Source organism: Pseudochaenichthys georgianus, chromosome 11, assembly GCF_902827115.2.
Source record: "Pseudochaenichthys georgianus chromosome 11, fPseGeo1.2, whole genome shotgun sequence".
NCBI classification, from domain to species: domain Eukaryota; kingdom Metazoa; phylum Chordata; class Actinopteri; order Perciformes; family Channichthyidae; genus Pseudochaenichthys; species Pseudochaenichthys georgianus.
In genome coordinates this window covers 15,267,356-15,292,120 of record NC_047513.1, presented here as the reverse complement: position 1 = coordinate 15,292,120, position 24,765 = coordinate 15,267,356, and the positions used below count along the sequence as shown (strand labels likewise).

The 24,765-nt window shown below is 40.2% G+C and overlaps 2 protein-coding genes across 10 annotated transcripts in view; one reads left to right on the top strand and one right to left on the bottom strand.

The window, feature by feature from the left end:
- The window catches only part of LOC117454786 (sodium bicarbonate cotransporter 3-like), a 37,858-nt gene extending 35,754 nt beyond the window's left edge, over positions 1-2,104 (top strand). For 3 of the 9 annotated variants that reach the window (XM_034093971.2, XM_034093969.2, XM_034093973.2), the window contains 2 exons: positions 44-168; positions 1,394-2,010. In XM_034093971.2, coding sequence (XP_033949862.1) covers positions 44-168; positions 1,394-1,511 — 243 coding nt within the window. In that variant the 3' untranslated portion in view covers positions 1,512-2,010. The other 6 variants (XM_034093970.2, XM_034093966.2, XM_034093974.2 and 3 more) reach the window with 5 other exon arrangements.
- Positions 2,105-5,631: 3,527 nt separating this feature from the next.
- LOC117455509 (homocysteine-responsive endoplasmic reticulum-resident ubiquitin-like domain member 2 protein) lies at positions 5,632-11,596 on the bottom strand. Its single transcript, XM_034095037.2, has 9 exons — positions 11,353-11,596; positions 10,611-10,924; positions 9,307-9,384; positions 8,905-9,018; positions 8,620-8,750; positions 7,854-7,967; positions 7,474-7,761; positions 7,168-7,276; positions 5,632-6,688 (listed from the first exon to the last, which is right to left on the bottom strand). Exons 2-9 carry the CDS (start codon positions 10,755-10,757, stop codon positions 6,521-6,523), a joined length of 1,149 nt encoding a protein of 382 aa, XP_033950928.1. The 5' UTR covers positions 10,758-10,924; positions 11,353-11,596; the 3' UTR covers positions 5,632-6,520.
- Positions 11,597-24,765: the final 13,169 nt, after the last annotated feature.

The window sequence follows — 24,765 nt, the reverse complement described above, 5'->3', positions numbered from 1 at the left end:
TTACTAGCCTCACTTGTTTATTGACGGCTATTTTGTGATTTAGGCTTCCAATGCTGTTTTGATTCAGGATGAAGAGACCAGACTGCAAGAAGAAGAGGAGAGTAGCCGGAAGGTCAACTTTGAAGGCTCAAACCTGCTCACCATCCCTGTGAAAGCCCTCTCAGGGAGGTGAGTAATGCACACTTTGAGGCCCAGTTCTGGGATGAAAGCAGGTTTATTTCAAAGGTTTAAGTGAGGCAACAGGTGTATTCTTTATTTAAACATATACTCTCATGTCACAACAAACAGCTCGTCTTTTATACTTACTTTTTGTAATGGTCTGATGCAGCAAACTACATTTAAAATGTTTAATAGACTGTAAATAATTCCCAAGAAATGTTCTTCCTCCCTCATAATTATATTGTGGGTGATAATATCCAGAAATGTTGTCCATGTAGCTTGTGGTAAACGTATAAACTAAAGATGTACACATATTTTCTGATGCATCGTGTTGTCATGTACAACGTGTAATGGTAACTGTGATTCTGGACACTGGTCAGCTGTGTGTTATGACCATCTTGAACAGATCATACAGAATAGGACTAGTGACCCACAGCCTCCCAATGGATGACGAGGTAGAAGGGTTGTGTGTCTGATGCAAAACATCTGACCCACACAGCCGTGTTCTAACCCTCACTGATGCTCAGACAGTTAGCGCACGGCCTAAACTGTCGTCAAAAATAGAAAGGCTGCCTTAAAACACACTGCTTTGTGTGATTTGGTTTCTCGTTAATTTACATTTTGAGGGTAAAATCATGTGACAAAACATTTGTCTTGTGGAAATAACCTTATCCAGAGTCCTGCACTGGGTCGGGTGGGTACCCTGCAAAAAGTTATGAAACAGGGCAAAACATTATTATTTAAATAAACGGTTGCAGGCACGGGTAATAATCTCTCTTAAAAACTCAATGCCAGCGCGTCTCTCTAATTTTCTCTCTAATTGTCTCAAAGTCTACATTTATTTTAAAGAATAGATTTTGCGATACTGAGCTGTGCAGGTTTGCAAAACTGGACCTGTGCAAGACTGTTGTCCTTGTCTTACTAACTCAGAATGTGTATAAATTAAACTTGTGAATAATAACTTGTGTCCCTAATGGAAAGGACCCACATTTCCTGATACATGTCAGCATAGAACTGTATGTTTTGTCTGTCATTAATTTGTTTATTTGTGTTCATCTCTGAGTTCTCTGCATGTTTGTCTCTGCTTGTTTGAACTGTCTTGCACTAAACGTCTCCTGTTGATTTGGTGTCTCCATGCCGGTCTTCTCTTTGTTTTTCATGTTTGTGTGTGTCCGTTGGTTTGTGTGTGTCCGTTGGTTTGTGTGTGTGTGTGTATTTGCATTGTGGCATGAAGTTCTGATACTGACCCCTTGGTTGTAAATATCTCTGATGAAATGGCCAAATCCGCAGCATGGAAAGCCGTGAACTCGAGTGCCTCATGCCTCCAACCTGTGAAGCGTAGCAAAAGGTAGCTATGCCATCTCCTGGAGTTTCCCAGAGCCCCACCTCCCGACTGTATCACTGTATATCATATTCACCCAAAAGGCTAAGACTGCCAGAATATTTGTATACTTTAGTGGAACAAACTGAGCATTTCATCGCTGCCTTGAAGGTAGGATATGAGTTTAATATTAAATCATGAGAAAATGGTCTCGAGTGTCAGTCGAGATCTTAATCCGCAAAGAACAGGGTTTGTTTTCTCTGTAAGTACTAATTAAAGGAATCCTCAAACTCTTGTACCCATCCAAATCCGTAAAACCTTTTTGCAAAAGTTGACAAACCTCAAAGTCTCACCTCAGCTGAATATTTTAACAGTCCTCACATGAGCCCTGTCATCAACAAGGTGAACCATAGGTGGTGAAATGTAGTTCTAAGAGCAGATATATCACTCCTCTACCCGACAAAATCTCACCCCTTAGCCCCTGCATAAATTAGCACCGGCGCTCACCTTGCCTTGTGCTCTCTGTCTCTGTAACAGCCAGGAGAAGATGGCCTGCGTTAAAGTCGACATCAGCCCCGACTCACCAGGAGGGGGTTCCAGCTCCGAGACCTTCCTGTGATAACCCCCCCCCCCCCCCCCCCCCCAATACCGCCTCCCACACAACACTTCACCCCGCTGACGGGCACCATCAGAGCGGCAGAGGGGGGGGCGTAGAACTGGAGCAGCACAACCCGCCTGCAGAGCTCCCTTCTCCGGGGGCAGCAGGCGAGCTCCCCCCCCCCCCCCCCCCCCCCCCCCCCCCCCCCCCCCCCCCCCGGGCCCTGAGTCCCACTCCACTCGGGTCTTGGACGTGTGCATCTCAGCACATGCACAAATGGCCAATGCACTGAAAAGAAGGAATTCTGCTGTTACTGCCCGCCGCCGCTCACTGTCCAGGAAGTCTCTCCATCTTGCAATTTGACACGCATTGAAAGATGCCAAAGGAACGGGCCTCACTGGTGAGGAGCATGGACTGAAACCTTTTACTTTTAGCTCACTATATATTTTAATTTCAATTGTACTGTTATTGTTTTAGCCGATCACAGTACTGTTTATTTGAGCTCATACACCAGGAGTCGCCCTGCTGTTGTTTTTCATTTATTTAAGGTTAAATTAAGACCCCACGCAACGACACCAGCTTCAAATCCCATTTGATTAAAGCCATTCAAGTACTGTACGGATTATATTTCATCATTTGTATGGCACTGTAAATAAAACAAACCAAAAGGAGGTACATTCAGATTACTACTCATGCACCACACTACTGCTTCGTACGTCTTTGTGGTGTTTTCTCATGGATCAGTCAGTATTGATATTGCCGCTCATAAGTTGGTCAGTTGTGTTCACTGTAAACATCACTGTTCATAGTGTATGTTTATCTTATAGAAATATTATGTATGTATACTGTGTTCTTTTCATTTGTAACGTTATAGAAAACCTACTTCAGAGGCCATATGCAGTCTGTACTGTACAGTAAGCACTTTGTCAGTATAGTTTCTTACCTAAAATGGATGTAAAAAATAAATGGTCACTCCTCCCACTATATCTATAAAGCTGTTGTTCAAATGTCAGTTAAAACAACTCAGGAATCTTTAATGATTTCTGACTGTGCTCACTAGGCAGTGATAATTACCTGTCCACTGTATTCCTTTCATCGCTGGTATCACAACTATTTTAATAAATGCTGTAAATCATAAAATATAGTAAGTTACAAAGTAAAAAAGAGAATATCCGTGACCCAGTTAGATGCACCGGTTTTTATACTGTCTATTATTGTTGGTTATAGTGTGTGTGGTGTAAAGATAATTTGATATGGTTAGCGTTGCAAATTATTTTTGCAAAAATATTTCTACAGTAAGTGTAAAAGAAACTATTATATTCTATGAAGTTGTTCTTGTTCTGCTATGTGGGGTCCTGTTTTAGCAATAAATATTCCATACTGTGCAGTGTATGGACTGATGAACCTGGCTGATACGCAGGCAAAGATTACTTTGTGATATGATTCGTATCAACGTCCGTCTGTGTGTAGCTACAGTGACTATACGGACAATAGCTTACGTGCCTTGTCGAAGCTCTTTATGTGTAAGTCTTGTACTGATAATGTAAGTGTTCAGAACAGATGTACAGGTTCTCGCGTGATGGCACACACATGCCAAAGATGGACCATCATTACTTTTCAAGAGTTAACTAGTACACGGCTCATTTTCAGAGGCTTCTGTCTGTCGTAGTGTTATCCCACGTCTGTGTGAAAGTCGTAGCCTGAGCCGCTGACTTGAATAATGTAACTGAATTTATCTTCCATTACAAACGTAATGTACTCTTAATACTGTGTGTTCTGCTCAAGTATCTTCTCGCATCCAAAAGCTCTGAAAACAACGCTGAGGTACTGGTTTTTGAATGATCAGTGAATGTTACATTTATTGATCAACATAACAAATTAAGATGGTGACATACTGCCAAACCTCTATTTTCTAAAACTCTTACATTTTATTTGGGTCACAAGTAATTCACAAGATGTTTCCCTGCACTTATGGACAATTTGATCTTGAAAATGTGAGTTGTCGATCAGTGGAACACCCACCTACTGTACCAATCATTTCATGTTCATTTTGATGAAAAATAACCTATTTTCACAGAGATTTTAGCTCAAACAGGTGGATCAACGAAAACATGGCACACTCAGTCATCACTTAGTAAACATACATTAGTACACATCCTGTTGTTGGTTTGAATTATGACTTTTCTTTCATGACCATTTGGTGCAAAGCAATAAAAGTGAATACATGGTGTTTTCTATTGTCTTCATTTTAAAACCACTCATTATAAATGAGTCTTGAGTGTTTGGCTGTTTAATTTCTCAGGTGGGGATAAATGGACTAGTTCTTTCTTCTCCCAACTCGGCACTCGGATGTTTTTTTTTACTTCCCGCTATACAAGTCATACTTTTCCTTAATGGTTGCAACACCAAAGCAGGACCAATTCAAAAGGAATGCTCATTTAATCTATTTTAGCTTAGCAAAGATCCATCAGAAAGATATGCCTCAACTATCCTCATGGTATGTTTGAGACTATGGTAAATGTTTATTTTTTAACTAAAATTAACAGAAGTCCTTCATTTGTCCCACAGCTGGGAAATGTACAGTAAGAGTAGAGAGGAAAGTACACGTTAATAAAGAACAAGAAAATAACTACACATCCATACAACAATAAGTAGCAGCATTTTAAAAGTGAGTGAACATATAAAGTAATGAGGTGAAGATGTTTGACAAAAAATGTATCTTTAATACTTAAATATTGAAAACAATGTGTAATAGTTAAAACGCTTTTGATTGTGTCAAGGATAAAAGGAAAATGTTACGAGGTTATTTGTAACAGTTCATGCTGAATACGAAAGGTGGCAGTATAGTTCCATCTTCCACATTACAGCTGAGGCTACTGGCCCTTTAAAGATTCTGAGTAACCTTGGTTACACTCCCTGGCACCCAGGTGTTTTCACTCATTTGACTAATTAGTGCTGCTCTCAGGCCTGTGGGCAGGTATGATTGGGTTCGATTTTACATTTCCCTCACTGCTCTTTTAGTTTAGTGATCTTGTTAGGGTGGGGAACTTGCAAGAAACCCTGAGCAGCAGGTCTTTTCAGCCGCGGTAAGTGAGAACACTTGTCGTTCTGCAGGGTTTATAAATGTGATTTTACAGATATATGATTAGTGCACTTAATTAGTATCAAAGTTGTCAGTCTAGATATGCTGAAGCGTATATTTGACGGAACCTTCATACGAGCAGGTAAGGGCCAGAAAATAATAGTGGACAATAATTTAAATGACCTAAAGTATTCATATGTAAGTGTAATCCATCCTGAATGTAATGTGTGTTTATTGTTGTGCACTGTTTTAGGAGTTGTAATACCAACCTAATCAGTATATCAAATTCTCATTATTAGCATATAATCGAATGTTCTTCCACAGTGGAGCTACACGTTAACTGATTGACTGTAGTCCATTTAACACAATTAAATAGTTGTTTTTATGATGCTTTCTGTGGCGCAGGACAATGATGTCAGTAGTTCTGATGATATGTTCTTTTATTTACAGAGAATCTGGAGACCCAAATGATAACATTACCATGAATGAAGGTTTATTAAACATGATTAGTTCACAACATGTTAACAGCAGCAGCCATTTCACACACTTAAGGTGAGAGCTTTGTCCTACAGGAACTCTGAATCGGGGCAGTAGGACATTTTAAAGTTTCTATGTTCGCTCGGTGCCACGTGACTTTCACCCCAACAAACCCCAGCCTGTTGTATTTCCATTAATAGTGGAATATCCATTCTTCTACTTTACTCAGGCTGTCGGCGAATTAGTGGTTCATGTTTCACTTTGTAAAAATCACACATCGGCAGCTATCATCACTCTGAGATACATTTCAACACAGTAAACAATGTGTAAAGACAATTTTATGAACTCTCATTCTAGGATTTCTCATATAAATGATCACAGGCGCTACATGACTCGGGGTTAATCACTGAAGGCTTAGTGGCCCCCTTTTAAAATAACATCTCGTATTTAGATAAAACAGTTACAAAAAATAATTACAATTCAAACAAAACTATTCCAACAAATATTGCAGCTTCTTAAAAAAAAACAAATAAAGACGGATTCAGGTTTGAGGCCGAATGCTGCAATGCTATTTAAATGTGCCTGTCATTTAAAAAAAAAAAAAAGTTAAATAATGCATTGGCGGACACTATTAATTATTTTGACTATGTTCACAAGGCGTCATTAGCAATCCTTGTATATAGCAGTTAAACCAAGTTTGTATCTTTTTGATCTATTCCAGATTAAATCAGTCATTTGTCTTAGTCTTATATGTGGTAAAGATCACTATTGGGGAAACTAACACTTTACTGCAACAGAAACCGTTTCCCTAAGCAGGAGGGAGACTCGTCCTCCTCTGTGAAGAAACAATGTGCCCTGGTGGAGAACTGTGGCGGCTCGTGGTTCAGTTCGCAGCGTTTGGCGGCCCCTCTGGGATGAGAGACATGAAGAAGGTGACGATGAAGGACCAGGTGGAGGACAGGAAACCCGTGTGTGGGGCGCTGTTCGGATCTTCTGCTGCTTCCGCTCCACTTTCCCCATCATCGTCTGACCCATCGTCCAACACTCCTTCCTATAGTGTAATAAGAGGACAATCGGGTGTTAAACAGTAGCACTAAAATGCACTAGATTATATTTGACTGAGATGAGATTCCATTATGTTAACTTGAGCATTTGCTCACTAATGCAAAGTTACTCCCATGTCTGACCAATTCAGACTCATCGTATGAAGATAAGGTATTTCAGTCAATGTCCATGTTGTACTTTAAAGTAACCCTGTAACCAACATTTAAAGACAAATAAATTCCATTTACTTTCATAACTGTAACATGGATTTGATGACTTGAAAAAACTGTACTTTTACTTTTGATTCAAAGTGTTCTTTGATACATTTCACATCACATCCGCTGAAGAGTTAAAGCAAAACGCTCTCCAGCTAAAAAGAAGTTGAAGACAATATATCATATGAAATGCTTGATCCTCCAGCGTGACTTCTACATTGGTTTGATGTTAAAGCTTGAGATGTCTGAGAGATGGCTGGTTAGTGGTTACCATTTCCTGAAAGTCTTGGTTCTGTTGCTCTCCCTCCAGATCGTCCTGATTGGCTCCAGGAAGCTGGAGTTCATTCTCCAGGTTGAAGGGAAACCAGCCAGCCTGATGCCTGCAAATGGGGATAAACACTTTTTATATCCTGCCCTAACCTTGAATAACATCAGGTTTTTTGGGCCTAAATGTAGGAACACCAAATTGTATTGACTGTGTTGATGTAGTTCCAGTAAGAAAAAAGCCTCAATGATTATGGGAGATTGATAACACGATATAATATAAACCAGAACTGCAGAATGAGGAAGGACTCACAGGTAGAGCACCAGCATGGCCATCATCACCATGACGAAGCGGCTGAAGGAAGAGTAGAAGTAGACTATACTGAGCAGGATGGCAGCACGTGAAAATGTATACACCCAGTCCAGCCAATCCCTGTTGAGCTCCTCCTCGTTCAGGATCTCTCCTCCCTGAGCGTTCATCTGGACTTCTGGGTTGCCCCGGCGATCTGCCTGAGGACGCTGGCTCAGAGGGTCGGGCTGGTTGGAGTGGGGCGAGGGCTGATCGGGTCTGAGGTGTTGAGAGGAGGCCGCCAGGTACTGACTGCAGGGAGACAAATAAGAAATAAAGTTGGCTGTAATGCTTTTTAGTTCTGCCTGTAGGGGTAAAACATCCAGAAACATGAAGCAACTTACTAGTGCATGTAGTATTGTCGGGCGTACAGCTGCTGCCACCACATTAGTGTCATGGGGTTGTAATAAGCAGGCATGTTGGTGGGGGGGGTGGACTGAGGGGAGTATTGATTCCAGCTGGAAATAAGGGACATTGCATTATAACAACACATTTATTTGACCTGCAACACACATCATAACTTAACATGAACCACCATTGTAAAGAGACTAGGATAAATGGAAAATCTGTCTTTTTCCAACAAAACTTCTATGATAAATGGAATTCAGTTGCAGCTAAAGCCCATTTCCAGGTTTCATTCAGCTTGGGTGAGAAGCACTTTTTTTGTAAATGTCACTTTAAATGAAAATCAAGACTAATTTCACATGCAATCATTCCGCTATCTGAATCTGCATGACGTGAAAACAAGAGGCCTTTGACAATTTGTCCCAGACATTTTTTAAATAAAAAAATTGATTGAATTTAATTTGACCAATTTAGGGCTTATTTTTGGATAAATTAGTTTAAGGCCTCTTCAGATTATTTTTATGGATTTTCAGACAGTTTCTGTAATAAAGAAAAATGCACTTCATTAATTTGTGGAAGTGATGGCTTTTTGGCTTTTCCTAGTCATTGGTGTTTCTGATGTTAATGTCATTTGCCTTGCTCGAGTTATATTTGGCACCTAAATCATCTTTAATTATCTTCTTAAAGGTTTATTTTTATGTTCTTTTTTGAGTCAGCTTACTAAACTACAATTTACCTCTGCACTGCAGCAGTCCAGAAACTAACCTGTGCATAAATTGAGGATATATCTGGTGGTAGGGGAAGGGTCCAGCTCTCTGTGTGAGTCCATCGCTACTCTCTCCTGTAGACGACTGGCTCTGCTGACCAATGGGAGGACTGGCAGAGTTTTGAAGGGGCTGTAACCATAAAAAAGAACGTTCAAGGTTCATGTATGAAGAAAGGCGAGTGTTGTTTTCAAACCTCAAGGAGATGCAGATGACAGCAGTGAGCCGGATGATGAAAGCAAATGCACTGATGATGAAATGTGTGAGGAGTGTGTGGCGGACCCACCGTGGGACCGGCCGGGCTCTCCTGAGGCTTGTTACCGCGGCTACGGAGGGGCTTCGGAGAGCTGGGAGGGGTTCGTGATGCACACACCAGATGGAGCATATGGTACTCATCCTGCTGCAGAAGGTACAGGTAATTATAAAAATGTGAACAAGAATTGCACTTTCAAAAGAAAAGAAAACTATTGAACTATAAGGGTGTAAATAAGCCCTTACTCGTGGCTTATGTTAAAGCAGGAACCTTTTCCAAACTGCTGCCACAAAGCTGGGAGAATGTTTTTGTCTGAAATCTCATTGTGTCCGTAAGATTTAAAGCAGCTCGCTCAAACCATGAGAGTTTGACAGAGGTGAGCTTTAGTATTATTAAACTAGAATAAAAACAATATTCAGCACGGAGAGAACCTACCTTTCTGAGCACATCTTTTAAGGTAAAGTGATCCAAAAGCAGCTTTCCAGAATACACCAGCCTCTGGTCTTTGGAGCTCTATAAATCCAGAATGATAAGGACAATGGGTTCACAGGAGATTAAAGAATACATTTCATTGACCCTTCATGAACTATTGTAGTTAAAATTGGCAACAATAAGCCGGAAAACTGCAATGTCTGAAAAGTAGACCACGACATCAAATGCATAAGGAGGATGAGATTATAGTAGCTGGTTGAATAAGTGGTTTTAAAGGTGGATTAACCTCGCAGTGCAACACGGTCAGAGTGTGTCCTTTTAAAGCCAGCATCCAATGGACAGGACGACCATTCAGGAATTAACATCTAAAATGCAACAGATACCCTTTTATTTTGGGTTCAAGATGCTTCATTGTTAAATATTCCACAGGTAATGTCTGCCTATTTACACTAACAAAAGGGAAGCCATACAGAGATTATTCCACCTCTTTAAAATGAAGCAGTTTGCCTTGTGTGTTTACCATGAGTGCGTCAGACAAGCCCCAGGCAGAGGAAAGGAGCACAGTGAGATTAGCAGCACGACAAAGCAGGAATCTAAACCCTTTCCTCTCATTGTGACGTCAAATCTACAGAATCCCAAGGCCTTTTCAGGCCCCATGACACTGGAAACCGAACATCTTAACACTTCAGAGACTAAATAAGGTGAACATTTTCATGATAATAAAGACAGTCATTTAAACCGCAGAGGATGGAGTCTGACAATGTTGGATAAGCCCTGCACTGAAATAGAGTTATATTTCCAATACCTGATAAATCCACAACTATTTCTGAGGTAAACCGTAACTCTGACATTCAATAAAATAATATATTTCATTATATCTTTCTGTCATTGTGCTTAGGACAATGAAAATCTGTTATGTGCAACATTAAAATGGAAGAAAATATATGGCAAGTAAAAAAGGGCAAACTAAAGCACATTTTTTTCAAGACAAGCAATACAAAACCCAGATAAAGAGGAGAACGGGATCAGGGCAATATTGGTTACCTTAGAGCAGCGTGTATGGTGGTGCAACAATGTTTGATCTCATCTTTCACATCTCACTTCTTGGGTTCAAATTCGACAAACATCATTCACACCATAGCATGAAGGGAACCAGCTGACTGTGCATACCAAGTGACTATATTGTATAAAAGTGAACAGTTTTGGTCCGGCTGGGAACACATTTTATACGTTTATGTCACCAGTTTCTCCTGTGTTTCTCTATTTTGTTCATGTTTTCATCTCCTGACAGGGGCAACAATACTCACCGGTTTGCTCGGGTAAACATCTGACAGGTGTGCCTTGAGTTTCTCCACAGTCCAGTTCTGGTAACAGTTGATGGTCTGGTCAACATACTTCTGGTTGGGTGCTTTGATGACAAGGATAACAGGACTGTCGACAACACCTTGATCCATGACTCAAAACCATTTGTCTCCAATTTAAAACAAAAAGGATCTGGATACAGTCCTCCTAATAGTGTTGTTCTTAGTATGTGGTATCTGACATCGGCATGTGCTTTAAGGTTATTGTAAATCTTGATGTTGTTTTCTGTGATTGTGTTCAAACGGTACACAGCTGGGACCTAAAGAGAGGAAGGTAAACATTAGTGATTCCAATGACAAATTAGTAAGTTCATGTAAAACAGACCGTGTATTAGACTGACAGGCAAGGAGAAATGTGGTTTTGCATATAACGGTGTAATAATTTGATTAATGTTACTGGTTTTAATGCGGAACATATATGGACAGACACAGCTACACTGTCACACAGGCTCGTGCATCTGTACAGAGATATAACGGCAGTAAATGGATAACATAACACTGTTAGCCCTGGTTATGGGTATTTAACTGGCTTTGCTAACGTTAGCCTCAGTGGGTTCTCTGCTGCTAATGTCAATCAACTCAAGCCATAAAGTTGTTAGCTAGCATACTTAGCTAGCCGAATTCAACCGATCTAGTTTGATTAGTATATTTGTTTAAAATAGAGGAGTGACATGTCATGTTTGCTTACCTCATTTACCCCCAGTGACCGAAGAGCCCTCCTGTTACTCAGCCCTGAAGCTGCTGGGGGCTGTCCTCTTCTTCTTCTTCTTCTTCTTCTTCTTCTTCCTCTTCTTCCTCTTCCTCTTCTTCCTCTTCTTCTTCCTCCTCTTCTTCTTCTTCTTCTTCTTCTTCTTCTTCTTCTTCTTCTTCTTCTTCTTCTTCTTCTTCTTCTTCCTCTTCCTCTTCGTCTTCTTCTTCTTCTTCGGTGAGTTCAGGGTGTTGTCGACATTCAGTGGAAGTGATGCATTACCGCTCCCCGCTGGGGGACGAGTGAGCTACAACAGAGACTTGATTAAATCCACTGAATGCAATAATACGAGCATACTTTTGGAGCAGTGGTGTGAACTATAAAGTAACTATGTAGATTTACTCAAGTTCTATACTTAAGTACAATTTGGAGGTACTTCTGCTCCACTACAATTAAGAGGTACATTCACAAGCTACCCTGCAGCATAAAACATAATTTAAATGAGCTACACCTTTACCAGAGCTTTGATAACACTTGCATCAATAAGTTCTTTTATTTTTGGTACTTTACATATATTTTGATACGAATACTGTTCTACTTTTACTTGAATAACATTTTAAATGCAGGACCTTTACTTGTAACAGAGTATTCCTACACTCTGGTACTTCTACTTTTACTTCAGTACAACATCTTAGTACTTTGTCCACCTATGTGAATGAGTTTTATCTTTTTCAATAATGCAAAATAAAGTTATATTCTGTAAGGGGCTAACCAAGAAAGAAAGCTACAGTTCAGAGAGCATTTTGGAGCCAGATGATATTAAATCATATTTGATTTATAAAGATTTGGGATAGTAATGCCGAAAAATACGTTGCCCGTTCTGGTACTGTGTTATAATAGGTTGTTGTGCAGATGTAGAGATGTTCTCTCCAAAAGATGTTCTCTCCCAGAATGTTTTTGTTCAATGTTGAAATAATTCCTCAAACTGGGATCAATACAAAGTCTAATCTCATTTTATGTAATCTAAATCTAATATACTTAAAAGGTGATGGAATTCATATTGTTATACAGATTTTTTTATTTCATTTATTTTATGTCATTCATATACTTAAGAGATTGCATGCATATGCGTGTCATACAAGAACTCCAGTACTCAACAACAACAACAACAAGCACATACTCTCCAGTCCTGACTAAACTAAGTGCTCAGTTGTCTTGGTGCATTTTACAGTGGGTTCATTTCAACATTCAGAATTGAAATGATTGACATTTGAACTGGCTAAATATGAAGTACTCGAATGTAATTGTTGAAATTCCTTTCGCCTATTTGGTCTGGTGGGAGGAGGGGCTTAGCTTCCACCTACCAGGCCACACCTGAACTCATTTAAGGCATGAGTCAGCCCTGCTCAGTCTCTCTTGTGAGCATAGACTGTATATATAAAGTTCTGAAGCAGCATGCTGATTCAAATATGCTCTCCTCACCAGCTGACTGTTGGATGCATTCTTTGAGTAAGTTGTTAATATGTTTTATAGTTATTGATAGCTTTGTTTATGCTTACCATGCTAAAGCAACATTTGATTTGATTGAACCCTAGTGGTATGCTCTTCCTGATAGCTATTTTTGTGTTTATACTCTAGCCATAGATACAATCATCTTTAACTGCGATCGTCAACCACTCCTGTGACGAAAATAAATGGTTAAACGGCTCTCATCTCTGGTCCTCCTCATACTTTGACTGGTATGCCAAGGCAGAAGCACTTAAAGGTGGGGTAGGTAATTTTGGAGAAACCAGCTCGAGTGTGCAGAATTTGAAAATACACAGCCTGAAAAAATCTGCCACTTCCTTACAGAGCCCCTCCTCCAACACACACATGACCAATAAGGGCACGAGATAAGTTTGTGCACAGATGAAAGGCTGACAGGCAGGTAGGCCATACAGTTATTTTAGCCGGGCCACCTAAAATGATTGGTCGTGCTTTTTACAGTACTACGGCTTCCACAGATGAAGTTTTTTGTTATGGATTTGTTGTCAAAGCACTTAAGATATTCATTGCTATCGGGATGTTAAGAGCATTCCATGGAATATAACAAAAAGTGTATCTCGAGCCGGTTTCTCAAACGTACCTACCCCACCTTTAAGGTAACTCTCAAACACAGCCAAATACATTCAAGTTTTTTACAGTAATTGTTAGTTCTGTAATACACGAGATATTTATTTTTAATGGAAAATGTTTATAAGGATTTTCTTCATTCTGACTAAGGTTCTGTTCTGGGAGCGTGGTACTTATTTTAGCTGAGACGGCCTCCACCCCAGTTCACAGGGCACCAGTGCTCTGTCTGCAAACATATTTCATGCTGTTTACACGGGCTGAAGTCGAATAGTCCATTTAGCTTAGGAACCTTCCTAACGGAGTGAAATGACCCGGAAGTCCCTCAGTGGCAGCCATGATAAGTGCCGTTCGAATTCTCTAGATGATAGGAAAGGAGGTTTCAAACTTCCTTTATAACCTCCTTTAGCTCAGGAACCACTGGACCTCCCTTGACGTTACGGTGCTTATTAAGCATTTTAAAACATATGTGGTAAGTTGCCAAAGTGCTTTGTTTTTAACGTTCATCAGTATTATAATCAAAGAGAAATATGAACTTTAGTTTCTGACTGAAATTATCAAATAAAGTCAGCATTTCAGTGTTTACTGAGCTGTGTGGGGTTTGTTCAACTTTTAAAAGATGTTTGAATGGTGATATACACACTGATAGATGTTAAGGACTTACGTTTATAATAAATACATCTGTATTGATTTTAAGATATTTTCATAGTTCATACAATCATAGGCTACGTATTGGGATCATTTGTATTAATGTGGACCGGAGGAAGAGGGTGACGACGAGCATAAGTTTCACTTTCCCTTTTTATTTAAATTCCAACTTTGGTCATGAAGAATATGTTTCTCTCTTGTCCACGTTCATAAATCATAAAACAACAGCATCAGAGCACGGTGCAGAGTCTCGAGATGAGTTCACAGTAGTCCCTCGTTCTTATTAAACATCCATGTTGTCAATTGTCATACTGATATTCTGTACACACTGTGAAGACCACTGAGACAAATGTAACATGTGTGATATTGGGCTATATAAATAAACATTGATTGATTGATTGATGTTGTAGTCCGCTGTATAGAAAACTGTAGTTTCCATAGTTTCCCCACAGCAGCAGACGCACATTTATGATATCCGCTGGCGCATCATAAACACGTCGGATAGTGAAAGTGCAGTCGGATTCTCTAAGTACCGCGGTCTCTTCTCCTAAATCCTTTTGAATTCTCCTATCCACTATCCCTTAACCCCGTGATGTTTCACTCAGAGGTCAAGGAATAGACGATAGGGTTAGAATTTAGGAGCTGATTTTTGGATTATCTCTACCTGACCGGTCTCAACGCTGTGTGTGTCCGTCAGGAAACACGCTGTTTAAAAGTAGTTCCAGCAAACATCCACTGATAAATTGCGATGTTAACAACCTCATGATAACCTCATATTTGTTTAACTTAGGATCATACCTGTGTTTAGTCTAGAAAAAGGTAAATGTGGGAATTTTATTAAGTTGTGTATATTTGCAGACTGTTGCAAAAAGTAAGAAGCGTATAAACGTCAGGTTCAAAACTAAAAGAGCATTACAAAAGTAACACAATTAAAGATGTTTGGAGTTTTATTTTTTATATTAAAAGTTTATTGATTTGAAACCGTTGTTACATACAGTTACGGCATTTCCTGTTTCTGCCGGAGAGAGGGGAGGCCGTCCCAAAGCTTGCCGCTGTATTTACTCCTTCCATCTGACAGGAGGGAGCCTCATTGAGCTGCGAGTGTCTCACTCCGTCACGGAGGGGGAGTGTGTAGGGCGTGGATTGGGCCTAAGGCTGAAGTCGAATAGTCCATTTAGCTTAGGAACCTTCCTAAAGGAGTGAAATGACCCGGAAGTCCCTCAGTGGCAGCCATGATAAGTGCCATTCGAATTCTCTAGAATGATGAGAATGATAGGAAAGGAGGTTTCAAACTTGCTTTATAACCTCCTTTAGCTTAGGAACCACTGGACCTCCCTAACCGACAGGAGAAGCGAAAATGCTGCCCCACAATGCCTTGCAGCCGCAGCATTTGCCGTCACTCAACAGTCGGCCATTCACGGAAACAACCGATTATGACCGAGAAATTATATCATGAAAGTTACGGTGCTTATTAAGCATTTTAAAACATAGGTGGTAAGTTGCCAAAGTGCTTTGTTTTGAACGTTCATCAGTATTATAATCAAAAAGAGAAATATGAACGTTAGTTTTCACTGAAATGATCAAATAAAGTCAACATTTCAGTCTTTACTGAGCTGTGTGGGGTTTTTCAACTTTTAAAAGATGTTTGAATGGTGATATACACAGTGATAGATGTTAGGGACTAACGTTTATAATAAATACATCTGTATTGATTTTAAGATCTTTAGTTCATACAATCATACGTATTGGGATCATTTGTATTAATGTGGACCGGAGGGAGAGGGTGACGAGCATAAGTTTCACTTTCCTTTTTTATTTCAATTCCAACTTTGGTCATGAAGAATATGTTTCTCTGTTGTCCACGTTCATAAAGCAAAGCAGCAGCATCAGAGCACGGTGCAGACAGGGCCGGATTAGTACCTGCAGGGGCCCCTGGGCACTGAGCGCTCATGGGCCCCCCCCCCAACCCAACAAGTAACACCACGCCTACCCAATCCTACCAACATGACCAATATTTAGAATTTTCAGTCAATCTGGCATGTCAAATCGCACACCTATTTGTCAAAAGCAGGGACGCAGCCACATAGTTCAACCAAAGTAGGTCTAGCCTTTTGCCCTTTTAGTCAAACATCACAAGACAAAATACAATGGATAAGATTCCAAGACAGTGTATGGCTCAGGAATACCTAGGTAATATCACTCAAAACCTCAGAGTAGCACCCTACTTAATGCCAAAATATGACTGGCTGGCTGTACACGTACACGAGGAGTTTTATTAGTTACAAACATTGAGAGTTACAAAAGTATAATATGTAGTGAAATGGTGTGGTTGCTCAACTAAGTGATCAGTATCCGTTATCCTCTCGGGATGCTTCCAATCACTAAAGCCGAGAACAAATGCATTACTGTGGCTGTGAGTGGATACAAGTTTGCAGGCAAAACAATAAATTGCTCCGGTAGATGGAGAATAAATAATCCAATCGCGTTGAACGATTTCTCCATTGTGAAGCTGTCTGGTCAGCATATCATTGGTCAGTGAGCGTGTCCGGCCGCTAGCATCGGTCTCCCTCCGAGATGCTGGATACTTCGTTGCCCGATTATGAAAGTATGAAACCTCTTTCATCAAAGTCTCCTCCCGGACATTTCCTGCAATTAATCCCCATTGTGCAGGGTCCTGAGAGACACAGGGAACTTCCGATGAACTCGAACCTTCACCCTGCTCTGTGACGTCCTCGTCAGGCTCGTCTTCATCTTTATCTTCCTCTTCTACTCGCTGCTGCGTTAGCATGCTAGGTTCAAGGCTAACATTGCTCGCTAGCTCAACAACATCCTCCGTGACCGCCGCCACTGTTCCTTGTGGTTGTTGCTGGCCTATTTCGTCACTTTTTGCTTTTTTGAAAAAGCTATTTATTGTTGGCACATTTTTTAATGCAGCCGCCACTCTCTCTTCTTTTTCTTTCTTTTTCTTTCTTTTCGCAGCCCCGCTGGGCGTTGGGCTACCGGCACCATCCATTTTTTCTGCTCACGTGACAAAATGTGACATGAGTGAGGGTGGGGCTGTGATTCGGCTATACACTGCCACCGCGTAGTAATACATTTGAGCGCATACATAGTGAGACCTACAGTACAGAGACGGTTTAGAAAATATATTAATTTGACCCTATAGAAAAGCTGTGTTATTTATAGCGAAGAGTGAGTGTCATTTAAAAACAATGTATGATGAGTGAGGTTGTGCCCGAAAAAAATAAAATAATAATAAATATATTTTTTTAATTTTTTTTTTTTAATCTTGTCACTGAGGGCCCTCTTTGCTCAAGGGCCCCTGGGCACTTGCCCAGGTTGCCCATATGGTTAATCCGGCCCTGGGTGCAGAGTCTCTAGATGAGTTTACAGTAGTCCGTCGTTCTTATTAAACATCCATGTTGTAGTCCGCTGCGGCTGTATAGAAAACTGGTTTCCATAGTTTCCCCACAGCAGCAGACGCACACAATGACGTCCGCTGGCGCATCATAAACACGTTGGATAGTGAAAGTGCATTCGGATTCTCTAAAGTACCGCAGTCTCTTCTCCTAAGTCCTTTTGAATTCTCCTATCCACTATCCCTTAACCCCGTGACGTTTCACTCAGAGGTCAAGGAATAGACGATAGGGTTAGAACTTAGGAGCTGATTTTTAAACTATCCGACTGCAGCCTAAGACTACTAGAAACTCTTCTTCACTGATGCCGCTGACACTTGCCATCTCGCTCTCTGTCGCCACCCAACGACCAGAGACTTCTATGCCAGTGCAGCTCCCCATTTCTGTTCTTCTGTTGACCACAACATATTGCTAGACCGACTAGAAAACTGTTTGGGAGTTCCGGCTACAATTTAGCATTGGTTTGGATCCTACTTAAAGGACAGAAAAAACGTTGTCTCTATAGGCAACTACACATCAGTGTTGACAAACATGACGTGGGGTTCCTCAAGGCTCCACCTTAGGACCTTTGCTTTTTAATATCTATATGCTACCACTGGCTCAAATAATGAAAAACAACGACCTAAGTTATCATAGCTATGCAGATGACACCCACATTTATATAACAATTTCACCAGGAGACTATTCTCAAATTACAACACTGAGTAAATGCATGGAGCACGCCAATGACTGGAAGAGTAAGAACTTTCTCCAATTACACAAAAACAAAACTGAGTATTGTTTTTGGAGCAAAGGCGGAACAAATAAAAGTCATCGCAGAGCTTCAGTCGGCAGACTTCAAAACAACAAATAAAGCAAAAAATCTAGGTGTAGTGATGGACTCAGACCTGAATTTTAACAGTCACATTACAACAATTATTAAGTCTGCATACCTTAGGAATATATCTAGGATTAAAAGACTAATATCACAGCAGGATTTGGAAGAACTTGTCCATGCTTTTATTTTCAGCAGACTTGACTAATGTAATGGTGTCTTCACAGGTCTCACTAAAAAATCCATTAGAAAGCTGTAGCTGATTCAGAATGCCGCTGCTCGAGTACTCACAAACACTAAGAGTGGATCACATCAGTTCAATTCTCAAGTCTTTACACTGGCTTCCAGTCTGTCAAAGAATTGATTATAAAGTACTGCTGCTGGTTTTTAAAGCACTAAATGGTTTAGGACCAAATTATATTAACGATCTCCTGCATAACTATGAACCATCCAGGAGTCTCAGGTCTTCTGGGATGGGTCTGCTCTCTGTTCCAAGAGTAAGAACTAAACATGGAGAAGCAACGTTGAGGTATTATGCCCCGACTATCTGGAACAAACTCCCTGAATCCTGCAGGTCCGCTGCCACTCTTACTACTTTTAAATCCAGGCTGAAGACTTTTCTTTTTGCTGCTGCTTTTGATTGAGCTGTTCATATTCACACTGCAGTAGCCTATGGCTTTTATTCATGTATTCTATACATGTTGTGTTTATTTTGATTATCTTTGCTTTTTAATGCCTGTTTTTAAATGCCATTTTATAATGTGTTTCTGCTGTATTTCTTCTTAAATGTTTTATTTTGTAAAGCGCGTTTAAATTGCTGTGTGCTGAAAGGTGCTATATAAATAAACTTGCCTTGCCTTAGGGTAGTATTGGTGTTTCAGCACATAACCGTCAATGTGGCTTTATAAACAGTCTATGACTATAATTACATAAAGCTTATTACATTTAAAAAAGGAAAATCCACATTTATACAAGGGATAGACAACATGTATTAACTTCCTCTCTGGATGACATTGTACCAATCAAACAAAAATAATCAACACCTCTTAAACAAAAGTTCTCCACATTATAGCCTTTGTGAAGATTTTAGTTGACCGCTGAATTGAATTGAATTGTTGTTTCTTTATCATATTCTGTACCACATGATATTGAAGATTGTATTTTTATACATATTTTATCTGAATCTAATAATATGATTCTGACCTTTTTTAAATGAGGAAAATGATTGGAAACAATTAAAATACAAGCATGTCAATCAAATAACAATTGAATTGGTGTCTGATTAACTAAATAAGTTGGTGATTCGTGCTGGAAAGTGCAGTTGAAGAGATTCAGACTGCCATCCAGTGGTGGCGCAGCATGACAACATGAGAATAAATGTGTTTAATCTGCTCTTAAAATTGGTTAACCTTATTTAACTTGATGCATAACACTCAGGAGGCCTTGAAGGTCCTTGTACGGAACAAAACTTACCATTTCCTGAGTAACGAAAGCATGCATTGTTCACTCTGTCCTTATGCTATTGCTAGTGTGTGTGTCACAACATAGCCTCACTGTTTAAGTAATATTGAAAAACTATTCACACCTTTACAGAGCCACAGCAAAGTGCCTCAATAAATCAGAAATTTGAGTTTTCTGGGATAAAGCTCTGTTACATATTGTTTGACCTATTTCATCAATTGACCACTTCTTCTCCTACATTTCCTCCTCATGCTCCAGTTCCCTTTCACAATCCAAATACATGCAGGTAAGGTAATTTTGACATTTAGCCTGGCAAAGGAGTACAATGAATCATGCCATAGTGAATGTTTCTTACTTGTCACAAGTTACACAACCATTAAAGGACTTCCTGTTATTCAAAACACCTCACCAGGAGAGTGAAGCACTTTGCTTTTCACATCTATGATTGTGAGTGACAGATAGGCCTCCCTTTGAGGCAGCAGCATGTTAACAAGGTGACGTACATCTGTGGCGTTAATGGTGGTGCAGTAGAGACATCCACTTTCTTTCATTTCCTTCTCCCACTGTGTAGAGTTCCATTATCCCTCCTCACAAAGGACCGTTTATCTCACATTGCATCAATTTAGCAGTGGGTGATATTACAATTTGGGACATTCTGACCTTTTGCGGCTGTGTGAGATGTTTGAAGTGGTAAGGGTTGAAATTAAAGGTGGGGTAGGTAAGTTTCAGAAACCGGCTCGAGATACACTTTTTGTTATATTCCATGGAATGCTCTTAACATCCCGATAGCAATGAATATCTTAAATGCTTTGACAAAAAAATCCATACAAAAATTTCATCTGTAGAAGCCGTAATACTGTAAAAAGTACAACCTGGCCTACCTGCCTGTCAGCCTTCCATCGGGGCACACATTTATCTCGTGCCCTCATTGGTCATGTGCGCGTTCGTGTGTGTTGGAGGAGGGGCTCTGTAAGGAAGTGGCAGATTTTCTCCGGTTGTGTATTTTCAAATTCTAGTGATCTCGAGCCGGTTTCTCAAACTTACCTACCCCACCCACCTTTAAGTCTGAACATTTGTGATGTAACTTTACATGCACATAGGTGTGTTTTCTGATTCATTAACATGCATTATCTGAGACAATATATGGCAGAAGTAGTCTCTGCTGCTGTTGTCATTTTGTTTATAAAGATTGTTTTTTGGGTGTTTTCATTAATATAAACAAAGCTGTGTTCTATATCAATCCTTTATTTGTTTTATACACAACCTAAATAACTGAAAAAACAGCTTTCTCTCATTTTGTTTCCCCTTCCATTTATTTGATCCTGCATGTCAGCCTGCTTTCACAACCCTCAACCCGGCAATATCATGCCGTCCCCTGCAGAGACAATGAAATATATTGTATGTAAAAGAAAAATATGTCGGGAGGCCATTCACAGGAAAGCTTTGGAGCAGGGGCTTGAAATTGAGGGTGCAGGGTTTTATTTCTAGCTGCAATATATTTCAAAAGAGAAGATGTGTATTTCCCTTAGAACTTAAAGCTGTACTTTGAACATTCTTGCAAATTGAAGTTTTTCAAAAATAAGCAATCGGGCTGTGCAAAATGAAATGCTATTAAATAAACAAAACATGTAAATGAAGAAAAGGTGAAGCACTTAGTAGACCCTTAAGAAGCATAGACATGTTAATAGAAAACATTTAATTTCCTTTATGTGCAACACAAGAAATAAAACCCCTAAAATCGCTTTGTAACATTTCCCCAATGGTCAATGCAAGTAAAAAGCTGTTCATTCATTATTCATTTATTAATTCAACAGTGGTGTGGTTTGTCCTTTTCACTTGAACTGAACAGATGGAGAGGCCGTGTGCCTCCTGATGAGTGTCTGCATCAGTGAGTCATGGTGTGAGAAGGTCACTGGCTGGAGGAGATTTTCTATTGAGCATTGACAACTAAATCAGCTTTTTAAGAAAATTCAATTAAAGATTAAAATGACCCTTTTACCCAAATCGTTTTTTAATGCATTTTTTTGGATTGTTGTCTACTCATTAGTAGTTCTGCTTCTTTTCTTTGCTTCTTGTTATTATTGGGGCCTGGGAACTGAAGACCAGACCAAAAACAAAACCGTAGAATGGACTGGTAGCTGGAGAGGTGCCGGTTCACCTCCTGGGCACTGCCGAGGTGCCCTTGAACCGGTGCCATAACTGCTCCATGGCACCGGCTAATTTGCAGCTTTTTCACTCTCCCACCTCTACTATCCCACTTGTTTGTTCATGTTCATCCTCGGTTCATGTATATCCTCCCTGTGTGTGAAATGTGTGTAAACACCAGAGTGGAAAATACATTTACCTGTTGGGCATTAATAGCTTAATAGTCTTCTTCCAACTATATTTCCCTAAATGATGTTACCTCAGTTTTCTTGTTTATTTCAGCAGGTGTGTTTTGCATACAACAAGACTTATTCTTTTAATTATATAGATCTAATTCAGTAACACAATAATAACATTGTAAAAACATAAACAATGTGAATTTCTTTCAGTTTTTCTTTTTAAGTTTGGGTTACATTTTCTTTGATTGCTGTTATCTAACTCTTCCCCTGCGTCCACGCATCCTTCTGCCTGTCTGTAATTTCCAATACATTTAGTTGGTCAGAAACTGTATGAATACAAAAAATGTCGAGTTGTTTTTTTATCTTCTAAGTAGAGTCCTTGGCAGTGTCACAGGTTCAAATCCAACAGCCCTGTGCTGCATGTTCTCCCCTGTCTCTCCTCTTTCCTGCCTATCTGTCTGTACAATAATGACAAAGTCCAAAAGACAATAATAAAATAATTTTTATTTGGTTTTAATTAAATCCCTGGATTCGTTCCTGCAGAGGGGCTCATTGTGATGTCTGATGAAGTTTTTCTAAGCATAAACATAAACTACAGAAAGAGACATGAAAGTCATTAAATCTTCCACCTGAAGGTTCTTATATTGGAGTTAGTTTTTAAGGCTTTTCTATTTCACCTGACATATTCTACCTGACTATGATCCCAGTGCAGTCTGCTCATGCCATTCATTATTTAGTTGAGTTTGCTTACGCAGGCACTTTGGTTGAAGTTTCCACCTTCAGTGGAAGGGCAGATATCTTCGTCATCCTTGGACAGATGATGTACTTTGTGTCAGATCAATATGGACTGTTGGGTAAATGATATGCTCAGGGTCACTTTAACACCAGTTCAAGGTCCATCTGTCCAAGCCTCTCTGTGCGCAGCTCACCTCTGGTGTATGTGTATACAGACAGCTTTCTCACTATGAAGTCATTAGGATGTTGCAATGTGTGCCAAGATCCCTAGTGCTAGTCATCGAAGTGTAAATGTATTTGTACATTTTGGGAGTGGATAATGCTCAAAAGTTAAATTTTAAAGATGATTGTGGAGTAAAACTGATTTATCCGTCTGCAACAAAGCTATTGCTCAGGACGTTAAATCAAAATTAATTCTGTGAAGCATTGACAAATCCTTTGGGGATACCTGGAAGGTTTTTTCCAAACGTTTCAGCTTTCTTGTCTTGACATTTGCCCTTTGAACAATCATTCGTCACCACAAATAAAAGAAAGCATTTGTCTGTAAGTCAATTATGTTAGATTGTGTTTCCGCTTGTATTGTGCTGAATAGTTTCTGCCCCCTTGATCTGTAATTGAGTATGGTTGTCTGTGATTAGTGAGTCATTGGCTTGGAACAACTCACAGGCTGGGGAAGGGGTGGGTTTAACTGCCTGCCTGAACTCCAGTAAACTCTGGTGAAGACCATTCAACTTAAACCCTTAATTATGCCATAATTATAAGTACAGCTTTACTTATCATAACCTTCACTGTTTTCCATTAGCAGAGTATTCTGCCACTTCTTATGTTAAAAAAAAAAAATGGCGGTGATGGCGAAGTCGATAGGGACTTGGCTTGGCAACTGGAAGGTCACCAGTTCAAGTCCTGGCAAGACCAAGTGCTACCGAGGTGTCCCTGAGCAAGGCACCGTTCCCCACACTGCTCCCCGGCGTTCAAAATGGCAGCACACTGCTCCTAAAGGCCCTGACACACCAACCCGATTTTGGGAGTCAGATGCCGTCAGAGGCTGTCGGGCATTTGCGGCGCCGTAGTCAGGTTGGTGTGTCCCGCACCGTCGACCGTGACACGCCTTATTTGGACTGCCAGACCCGATGCATGGCCGATTCAACATGTTGAATCGGCCATGCATCGGACCAAATAATCACTCTGATTGGCTGTTCAGCTAGCAAATCAGTGCATGGGAAGTGAGGGATGTAAACAAACGATTTAAGAAGGCACACACAGACTGCTATTCATTTTCATCTCATCATGGCGATCTGGAATGATGCAAACGAAGACCTGCTCATCACCTTGATCCAGGAGAGGCCAGCTCTGTATGATATTACGGAGAAAAGATACTCTTCTTCTTCTCTGTTTTCCGGTTGTTGCCTCTTTTGAATGACGAATACACACTACCGCCGCCTGCGGTAAGGAGAGTTATTGCCACTCACGCACTGAAGTCGGTGCGGTGTGTTCCCGTGCGACACATGGCCAAAACGCAGGAGAACACGGCCAGGCAACAGCCGACTTCAGCGTCGGCTAGTCCTCTGGTGACTGCTTGGTGTGTCAGGGCCTTTACACTAGGATGGGTCAAATGCAGAGAAACAATTTCCACACGAGGGATTAATAAAAGTCCATCTTATCAATGACTCACAATCACCATTTAACATTGCCTTTACATGCATTTTTAAAAGTGTAATCATACATTGATGTTACTAACTGCACACTGACAATATAATTATAACCACATACCATCCAATCTGATTAAAAATGTTATATGAGTACCATTCACAGCTACTGATGAGTCATACACTCACAACTCTAACACAAACCTGTTGCTTACACTGGGGGGCAGTATGCATTCACTTTTACACTGAAACCAAGAGGA

Coding starts and splice junctions, on each gene's coding strand:
- LOC117455509 (XM_034095037.2), bottom strand. CDS start 10,757: ATGGATCAAGGTGTTGTCGACAGTCCTGTTATCCTTGTCATCAAAGCA. Junction 9,385..10,610: donor ATGTTTACCCGAGCAAACCG/GTGAGTATTGTT, acceptor CTGGATTTATAG/AGCTCCAAAGACCAGAGGCT. Junction 9,019..9,306: donor TAAAAGATGTGCTCAGAAAG/GTAGGTTCTCTC, acceptor TACCTTCTGCAG/CAGGATGAGTACCATATGCT.